We start from the raw sequence: 10416 nt of genomic DNA, 5'->3' as shown, positions 1-10416 counted from the left end.
AGAATGCACTTTGATTCTTTAAAAGCCAAATCAGATATCGAAAATCTAGTAATACTAGAATAACATTAATAATTTTCTTATGAGTTGTGCCATATATATTAACTTTGAGTTTTTTGTTTGTGTAGGTTGTCTCGGCAATGTATGTGTCGAATTCTGAACAACAAAAAATTGAAAGATTTGAAAAATTTATATACTGTCTCCCCTCTGATATTGTGGTAAGCTGTAGTACATTGAAATTTTGGTGTATTTTAAAAATATATTGTTTGTTGTAACTATTTCTTTCGGTGTATTATACAAATTTTGCAGAATGCCGCGTTGGTAAGTCATGAGGGCAAGTTCATTCATCCAGAAACTAACAAGCCCTTTCAGATTATAGACTATCAAGACTACATTCCGTTTTTAGACCAAAAAAAAACTTGCATCCCATCCATTTGTAAGCTTTCATTTATAAAACTTCTTAAACAATTCTTACATTAGGTGTCAATTAAACTAAAATATTATTCTATCTGGCCAAACTTCAGATATTTTCTCTAGTTTGCTATATGTAGCATTGCTGGATATAGATGGCGGATGTTGAAAAGAAGAAATTTCATGTCCTTGACTCATTAAACAAAAGATCTCCTTCAGAAGACATAACAAAACTTAATAAATTTGTTGTAAGTTGTTTATTTGTGTGACGTTATCATTTATTCATTTTGGTGTAATTTGGTGTTAAATATAGAGTTTCTTATACTTGGTTTTTGGTTTTTAGGACTTCATAATTTCACAAATGAGAGTGTTTGCTAGAGAAAAGCCTTTGATAGACAAGGATGAGGGTGTGGAAGCACCATACGTCAACATCAGTGGGCAGCGAACAAGGTATCAAATCTTTTTATTTAATAAATTTTACTGTGTTTTTGTTATTACTGTCCTATTTTAATGTGTTATTTTATTTTTGTTTTTAGATGGGATTGTGCAATATATGTGATGAAATGCTAGAGATAATTGACCCAAAAAAGATGAAAAAGGAAAATTATTCATGGAAGAATTGGAAATAGGTAACTATCTTTAAAAATAGAAAACTCTCTATTACTAAATTAACGGATTTTAATCAAGAAATTTCTTTAAACTCTAGGAACAAGTTGATCATTTTAAAGTCGAATATGCTTCACTCATTCTATTTGACGAAATGAATCAACTCAGAGATAAAGCCATTTAAGAATCTGAAGCCATCAAACTATCCAGGCCATCTGCTGCATTATTAAGTCTTTACTGTATATTGGAATCAGGAGATATTGATAGAACATAGTTTGAATATTGTAAATTGTTAAGAATTTCTATATTGGTTGTGTACAATTGTCTGTGCAATGTATAGTTCAAACAAATACATACATTGTATCTTTATAAATATTCAATTCAAGTTTTTCATAAATTTTCTTTGTAAAATTAAACTTCTATGAACCTATTTGTATTGTACTATATTGAAATGCTGTTAATCTAAATGAATCCAGGCTCAAAAAATGCAGGAAAAGAAAAATAAATTCTATAATACATTGAATTACTTCTCAAATATACCAAAAACTATTCAAATAAACACCGAATTCAGTAGGTTGAATTTCTACACTACTTAAGTATTAAATTATCTGTGTATTTTATATTTAATACAAACAAATCCCATCATATAATTGAAGAAACTAATTTCAAAATATGGTAAAATAAAACAAAACAAAAAAATATAAATACTAAACTTCATTTTCATAAAAAAAAGAACATTACATAGATTACATCGAAATTGTGTTAAATAACAACGAAATAGATTCATAAAAACACTGAAAATCTATCTTATTGTCTTGAATATCTGAACTGATAATTCATAATATGTTCATGATAATGACTGAAATTTGACTGTACCATAAAAAAGGTTCAACTACAAAAGGTAAATCACATATTAGCAAAACAATTAACACGTATAAACTCAATTTTTTTCTATTTAAAGAACATCACTTTTACCTCACTTAGAGTCTTCTTTTTCTTTTTCTTTGCAGCATTTGCAATCTGATTTTCCGTGTTCGATCCCAATCTATTTTTTGAACGTCCTCTTGTTCTAACTCGTGGAGGGCTTTGAAGCTCGATAATGTCTTCCAACGAAGCATCGTCTGATATAACGAACATTTTCTTTTGCTTTTGGCTTTGTGTTCTTGCATCTCAACCATAGCATTATCATAAGCGCGATGCAAAATCTCACTCAACTCCTCAGATACTAAAAACAATTTTTTTATACTCTCTAACATTCTAATTCTATTCTCTTATTGTTTTTTTTTTATTCTCTAACTCCTAAGTAAAACTCCTTAACTTCGTTATTTAATTTCTTTTGATTCAATTAAAGATTTATTTTTATTTTTTTATTTTTTAATTCATTCAATTATTTTGTAATTATATTATTATATATTTTTATTATATAGTTAAATATTATTGAATAATAAGATCCATTAATAATTTAAATTTTGAAATATAGTAATATTAACTAACAACAAATAACGGTTATAATAAAAAGTAATATCTAAATATACATATATCTATTGATGTTTCTTCTTTTAAAGTTAGTTCTAGTTTTTTTAGTACTAACGATATCAATTAAAAAATATTAATTATGAATATTATAAATAATCAATTTCGTAATCTTATAAGACATGAATTTTTAAATGATTATTTACTAATATATATAAAAAATAAAATATTTAATTATATTAATAATAAAAGAATTATTCAATCTTTTTTAAATATCAAATTTAAAAGAATAAAATTCTAAGTTATATGTTATTATTTAAATTACTACATTGGTGTTTTAATTTGTTAGTTAAAAATAACTAGAAGATTAATTATATTTTATAATAATAAAATATAATTATAAAATTATTATCATGTTATACATATTTTGTCCCCACTAATAAAATTTTCTGGATCCGTCATTGACCATGAACATTAATTTTCAAATACAAAAACAACATTATTCACCTACAGAATCATAAACTACCAACGAACTACATAACTAGAATCGAACCAGACCTCAACCACTTGATTCGATTCAAAATAATAATCCACTTCGCTCCAGTTCAATTGACAATCTGAACTTGAATCGTTCATTATCTTCGACAACAAAATACTTGCTCAAACCTGATTTCACAGCTTGATTTCAAAAGTTTTGATCAAAATCTTCAAATCAGATAAAAGAACATTAAACTTGAACGAAGAGAACGCAAAAAACGAAGAAAACATCGAGAAGAAAGAGAAACGCAAAAAATGCAGAGATGGAACAGAACGAAGAGATGCAAATGAGAAAATTCGAGAAATGAAACGAAATTTACATAAAAAAGACAAGTTATATATATTCGTATGTTGACTCAAAATCTTGTTAGAAATAACGGCCGTGAAAGTGAATTAAGTTAAAACTATTTGGTTGGACTTAATTAATTAAATAATTTTAATGTAGAGATTAATTGTTTGTCAAATATGATTTTATTTTTTCTTGTCACGCTTGTAAACAAATGTAGCCTAAACGTTAATGAAGTGAAAATACCCTTTTTAAACCTTCCTCAACAAACGCATGACGCACCCACATACTATTTTTCATTACAATCATTAATCTCTAAACAGTTGCAAACCCTCAACCTCAACTCCTTTTTCTCACCAATTACACCATAAACCCCCTCTAAATAGCAACACGTTTTTCCCACTACGCCACTTTAGGTAAAAGAAACTAATTAAAAAAAAATAGAAACCCATCTCAACAGTCAACACACACAAAATAGAGATAATTGTCTGCTTCTAATCCGAATCTTAATCACTCTCATCCCTCAGCTAATCAGTTCATTAATAAACCGCATCATTAAAAGTTAAAACCCAGAGCCAGAAACAAGTGTGAATTCAAAGCCACCGCACCAAACTTTTATAACCTTTCAGTCACGGCAAGACAAATTATTCAAGCAGCCCTTGTATTGTACTTTAGTTACTGCTCATATAATTATTAGTTTTTCTTTTTCTTTTAAAAAACAAACACCATATAGACAAATCACACACATCAGAAACAAAAACACAGTGTGTTCTTAAAAGACAACCTCTCTTTCTTCTTATTATTCCTATATATATTATTTTAATATTCATTGTTCTTTGCCACCTAACTGCTGCTTCATTCAGCTTAAGAAATAACAGGTGGGTTTCTTTGTCTGATTCAAAAACCAGAAAAAAGAAACCCCTGAAAAGAATGAAGAAATTCAAGAACTACTACATGCACTTAAGGCACCAGCAGCAGCACCAATCAGTAGAAAGAAAATGGGTTTTCCCACTCGCAATCGGTTCCTTACTCTCTCTCTTCCTTCTCTTCCTCGCAACGCTGACGTCACCTTCCGGCGGTTCAATCCTCCCATTCTACCGCTCCATAACTGCCACGTCATACTCCATCTTTGTCGAATCCAAGCTCCACGTCACCCCTCCCTCCCACCTCCCTCCTCCGCCTCGCCTCGCCTACCTCATTTCCGGCTCCGCCGGCGACGGCGCCTCCGTCAAGCGGACTCTCCTCGCGCTCTACCACCCTAACAACCGTTACGTCGTGCATCTCGACCTTGAGGCATCGAAGGAGGAGCGTGCGGATCTGGTTGAGTTTGTTAGGAGCCACGCGCTTTTCCGAAGGTTCCAGAATGTGAGAGTGATCGAGAAAGCTAACCTTGTTACGTATCGAGGACCTACCATGGTGGCTAACACGCTCCACGCTGCCGCCATTCTCTTGAGAGAATCGAGTGACTGGGATTGGTTCATCAATCTCAGTGCCTCCGATTACCCCCTTGTTACTCAAGACGGTTCGTTCTTTCTCTTTAAATTAGTGAACACTTGATCCTGGAAGCTCGAATCGTACAATTTAGTTAATTGATTTGAGAATTGGAATTATTGTTATTGTTTTCAATGGTGTTTTTGTTTTTGGTGAACCAGATCTGCTGCACACGTTTTCGTACTTGCCTCGTGATCTCAATTTCATTGATCATACTAGTAATATTGGATGGAAAGAGTGAGTTTTCTTTGAATTTGTTTATTCTTGTCAAATTGTTGATTATTTCATTGAGATAACTTTTTGTGTTGTTTTTGTAGTCACCAGCGTGCAAGGCCAATAATTGTTGATCCCGGGTTGTACATGAACAAGAAGCAAGATGTGTTCTGGGTAACACAACGGAGAAGTAGGCCTACAGCATTCAAGCTTTTCACAGGTGAATGATTTTGTTCTTTCTCTATTAAATTTCCATCGATTTGTATGTTTCTAGATAGCGGTGACTTTTTTGGAATGACCTAGCTTTCTGAAGGGTTTACGCTATTGGAGGAAATTCCTTTGAATTGATTTTGATGTAATTCATTTGAAGATTCAGAAACCATTCATGTATTTATTATATTGCATCATCAGTCATCGATTTCATATGAGTTGAAGAAACCTTTTGCGGTTTTTCGGGTACTTTTTGCGCCTCTTAGTGATTGTGAATCCATTTATATCTGGTGTGAATGAGCATATGACTTTTAATTTTTATTTGTTTAGTAGAACTTTCTGTTTTTTTGATCGACTGCAATATTTGTTTTCTTATGTTATGCTCCAAAATTGATTTGTCCTTTCTGATAACTGTACCCTTAGCCTACTTGTCTCTTAAACAAATGAGGTTGTATATGGAAATGGAAAATTATGACACCAACAGGAAATTGTGGTTATTTATGTTAATATATGAATTCTCTATGCTGCACTTTTTGAATCAAAGACAGCATCATCATCTATTCTGATTTGCCATGTGGTTGGTCACGTAGAGCTTCAGGAATTGTGAATGAAGATTTTTGTCTTTGTGTGACCCTATTTATACTTTTATGTGCATTGAAGTTGAAAGTTTCCAACAACTTTGTCAGGATTTGGCCAATGTTATGTAGTTTAGAATGCTGCTATTGCATGGCATAAGCTGACATGTTATTTTTGCAATAAAACGTGTTCTAGATTCTGAATAAAATTTTGGTTCCTTCCATAGTTCCATGATCAATTTTTGTAATATAATTTAATTTTGTATTAGCTTGAAACGTTATCTGGCCTCTAGGGATAATACTTAAGAAGTAATCATAAAAGGTGAATCTATTCCATCATGCTGTTTCCTGAATAAATGCCAAATATATGGTTTCTTCTTGCTAGACTCTGTTCATAACTGTTATTTGTCCAGATAGATATTGAAGTAGCTTCTGATTTTCCAACATGTTTCCAGAATAGTTCAAATTATAGTATGGCTGAACGTAGGACATTAAGGAGGTTAGGATTTTGCTGACATCTAAATTTTCACCATAATGATAGAAAACTTCCCATGAAATGGCTGCAGTCGGCAGTCCTAGAACACTTTTTATATGTTTCTTTCAGTTAATGTATGTCGAACCATTGGTCCAATTTCAGTGTTCTGATTTTCTTGTGATCGAATTTAAATTGATTGTATATGATAGTTTTGTTATGCATCTTGACTGCATAGTTTATCATTTAAGTTTAAGTAGTGAGCAACATGGAAGTTTAGGTTGTGGAAGTGAGAGCATTATCATAAATGATGACCTAAAACTTCTTTAATCTCTCCTGTTAGGTTCTGCTTGGATGGCACTCTCAAGATCATTCATTGATTACTGCATATGGGGCTGGGACAACCTGCCCCGGACTGCTCTTATGTACTACACGAATTTCATATCTTCCCCGGAAGGATACTTTCACACTGTTATCTGTAATGCTCAAGAGTTCAAGAACACAACAGTGAACAGCGATCTGCATTACATTTCTTGGGACAATCCTCCCAAGCAGCACCCCCACTACCTTAATCTTGCGGACATGCAAAAGATGGTCGATAGCAATGCTCCCTTTGCGAGGAAGTTCCACAGAGAAGATCCAGTAATGGACAAAATTGATGCCGAGCTATTATCCAGAGGTCCTGGAATGGCTGTTCCAGGAGGGTGGTGCATAGGAAGCAGGGAGAATGGGACTGATCCCTGCACTGAAATTGGTAATACCACGGTCCTCAGGCCTGGCCCGGGTGCAAAAAGGCTCGAAACATTAATCAGCTCTTTATTGTCGAACGAAAGTTTCCGTCCACGACAGTGTGTATGAGAAGAATCAGCAGGCACCCTCAGCAATCTTTCAGAGATTATTTTCCCCTGCCACTTGCTTATCAGTTTATATGTGCACCTCGGGTTAGCACGTTCAGTAAATTAGTGTTTTTTTATTGGTAGGAAAAAGGAAATAGTGAAAGTATACACATATTAGTTGAAGAACAAGTGAGATGGATCTTGTTACCTAAATGTGATCGAATCGGAGATGGATCGCCCACACTGTACTATTATGGTATACAAGAAAACTGAATCTGTAACCCCCCCAAGTCACCACTCCCTTCCATCTCACTTGGCTTGTGATTTGAATCCAATGAATGAGTAACCAGCATTAAAGGTTTCTTCATATGGTCATGTAGCTCAGAATTGGTAAGCTGATGTCTACCATTTATTGCTCTATTTGACATTTGGGACAAGAAAATGAGGGAAAGGGGATATTAGTTGTGGGGGGTTGAAAAAAAAAGAACAGAAACAAACGATGTGAAATTGGAATGGAAATGTTTTTTATGTATCTTAATTTTTTACTTTCTATGTTCCATTTGGTTTAAAGTTGAAGTTGTTGAATGGCCTAACTTTCTTGTTGACACTGCGTCAATGCATCTTATGGTTGGGTAGGTTCGTGCCACAAGCACTGAGTAACGAGAATAGATCCTCTCAATTTTAAATAATGAATAATGTTTTCGCCATGTGTCTATCACCACTGTTTAAATCATATATTGTCATTTGATTTTCATAAAATGTCCATCTTGACGAGGATAGATTAAGAGATCGAAAAAATATAAATAGACAATAATATTGTTGAACAATGTGAATAATAAAATTAAAAAAAATAAATTAATCTTAAATTTAATTGGTGAGATGAGTAATTAAATATCTAAAAAAGTATTTTGGATAAAAAGAAAGCTAATATTTTAATTTTAAATGTCTAAGCTAAGTCTTAATGAATTTTGTTTTAATGTTTGAAATATTTTACTCTTATTTCAAATGTCTTATTCTATTTTGTTTATAATATCTTATCAATTTTTTTTTTTAAAAAGATTGTTTTTTCTTCGTCGTTATCGTCTTTTTCAATTAAGTTTCTGCCACTTTTACTACTAAATTACTATAATTATCCCCACAATTACAATTGTTGTTGCAATCAAGATAACAATGAAGAAAAGATGGTATTATTAAAAGAAAAAAAATTATTAGAGAATAAAAGTAAGATGAAATAAAATATTTATGACAAACATCAGAAGTTAAAATAATATTTTATTTTTAGATATTTACATATATATATATCTCGAATGATAGTGACATGTGTTAATAACCTCTCCTAATGTTTTTAAATATCAATCTAAATTGTCCTGATGAGATGTATTTATATGACTTGCCAATAGTGTTGCTTTATAACTAGTAATTTAATCGATGAATCGTTTTCGTGTGGACGTGTGGTAATCTAATTTATCAATAATCTTATTTCATTAGATACTGTCTTATTTTTTCTTTTTCTCTCTTTCTTGCTAGTTCTTCCTATAAAATAGCCTTCAGTATATTTATCACGGTTGACTAGGTTATTAGGCTACAAAGTAATCCACAAGCCGATGTTTTGGAACGTTGATTATTGACTATTTCAATTTAAATAAATGCGTGTGTTAAGGTCGTTTGACTTGAGTATTTCTTCATTTTGCCGTAATGTTAGGTCCTAATCCAGCCCCCCATAGTGGAAAAGCTTCGACGTGTTAGAGTTAGGTCAAAACACACGAATTGTGTATTTGTGTTCATTTTACATGGAATGAATCTTAACACTCGTTTAATGTTTCATTTATTGGCCAACGGGACCATTTTGGGCTAGGTAGAACTTTCCATAAAAAATAGATCATCTCAATTTAAGTGAAAATTAAAAAAAATGTAAAATAAGTTTTTTCTTTTTGTCTAAAAATGAAAAAACAAAAACAGAAAAAGAAAAAGATAAGTTCAAAGAGTAGAGCACACAAGATTAAACCAAACTTTTTTTCGTTAGAGAGTAAAGTATCGTTTTTGTCCCTAATATTTGGGGTAAGTTTCAAAATTGTCTCTAACGTTTCAATCGTTCTATTTAAGTTCCTAACGTTTCAAAATTGGCTCAATGTTGTCTTGCCGTTAGGGATCCGTTAACAGAATTGATGGTGGGACAAAATTGAGACGATTTTGAAACGTTCGGGAATTAAATAGAACGAACACGTTGGGGATAAAAATGATATATAGAAATAAATTTTAATTTTATCCTTCAATAATATCAATTTTTTACTGTACATAATATTCAATTATTTTTTAATCACATTTAAATAAATTACACTTAATCACATTATTTTCATTCTAAATAAATTTTTTTATATTTTGATATTAACTTATAACTTTAAGTGTAAAATTATAAAAAAAATAAATTTATTTAGAATGAAAGTAATGTGATTAAGTGTAATTTACTTAGATGTGATTAAAAAATAATTAAATACTATGTACAGTAAAAAATTGATATTATTGAAGGATAAAACTAAAATTTATTTCTATGTATTGTTTTCGTCCCCAATGTTTTCGTTCTATTTAAGTCCCTAACGTTTCAAAATCGTCTCAATTTTGTCCCGCCGTCAATTCTGTTAACGTCCCTAACGGCAGGACAACATTGAGTCAATTTTGAAACGTTAGACTTAAATAGGATGATTGAAACGTTAGGGATAACTTTGGGACTTACCCCAAACGTTGGGGACAAAAACGATACTTTACTCTTCATTAAAAGTTGTTTCAATTCTTTTCCAAGCTTGATCTAGGTAACATAACCCATCTCACTCTTAGCGCCAGTTTTTGCCATCCAATCAGCAATGCTATTTCCCTCTCTTCAGATATGATGACTGAATATCCCAATTCCTAGCTAAAAGCTCGTGAATATTGACCACAATGTCATTATCACTGTGAGTTATGACTAGATACTCATCTAGAAAATCAGTTTCACAGATAATATGCCTGCAGCCTGCTTTCCAAGCCAAATTAAGCTCCTGGCACGCCGCCAACAACTCATATCGAGTTATGTGCCAAAAGGGGAGAGTGCCGGAACAGCCTAACACCCAACTTCCTTTGTCATCCCTCAAGACACAACCAAACATAGCCAATTGAGCGTCTCGGAAGATACTTGCATCACAGTTTACTTTGTAGTATGTTTGGGGGAGGCTCCCACTTGAATCTCTAATCTATAATAGTGAGGACGGATTTGTTGTTCCCCAAGGACATCAACTCATAACTCAGACTTCTAGCAAGCATTGCTACCTTCTTTTC

General features: G+C 32.3%; 1 protein-coding gene across 1 annotated transcript; it reads left to right on the top strand.

Annotated features, from left to right (window-relative positions):
• The first annotated feature begins 3711 nt into the window (after nt 1–3711).
• Nucleotides 3712–7652, top strand: LOC112782491 (beta-glucuronosyltransferase GlcAT14A). Its single transcript, XM_025824899.3, has 4 exons — nt 3712–4832; nt 4963–5038; nt 5119–5234; nt 6615–7652. Exons 1-4 carry the CDS (start codon nt 4241–4243, stop codon nt 7127–7129), a joined length of 1299 nt encoding a protein of 432 aa, XP_025680684.1. The 5' UTR covers nt 3712–4240; the 3' UTR covers nt 7130–7652.
• The last annotated feature ends 2764 nt before the right edge of the window (nt 7653–10416 follow it).

Source organism: Arachis hypogaea, chromosome 20 (genome assembly GCF_003086295.3).
Source record: "Arachis hypogaea cultivar Tifrunner chromosome 20, arahy.Tifrunner.gnm2.J5K5, whole genome shotgun sequence".
Lineage (NCBI taxonomy): Eukaryota > Viridiplantae > Streptophyta > Magnoliopsida > Fabales > Fabaceae > Arachis > Arachis hypogaea.
This window is presented reverse-complemented; position numbering and strand designations above follow the sequence as displayed.

Coding starts and splice junctions, on each gene's coding strand:
- LOC112782491 (XM_025824899.3), top strand. CDS start 4,241: ATGAAGAAATTCAAGAACTACTACATGCACTTAAGGCACCAGCAGCAG. Junction 4,833..4,962: donor CCCCCTTGTTACTCAAGACG/GTTCGTTCTTTC, acceptor TTGGTGAACCAG/ATCTGCTGCACACGTTTTCG. Junction 5,039..5,118: donor AGTAATATTGGATGGAAAGA/GTGAGTTTTCTT, acceptor TTGTTTTTGTAG/TCACCAGCGTGCAAGGCCAA.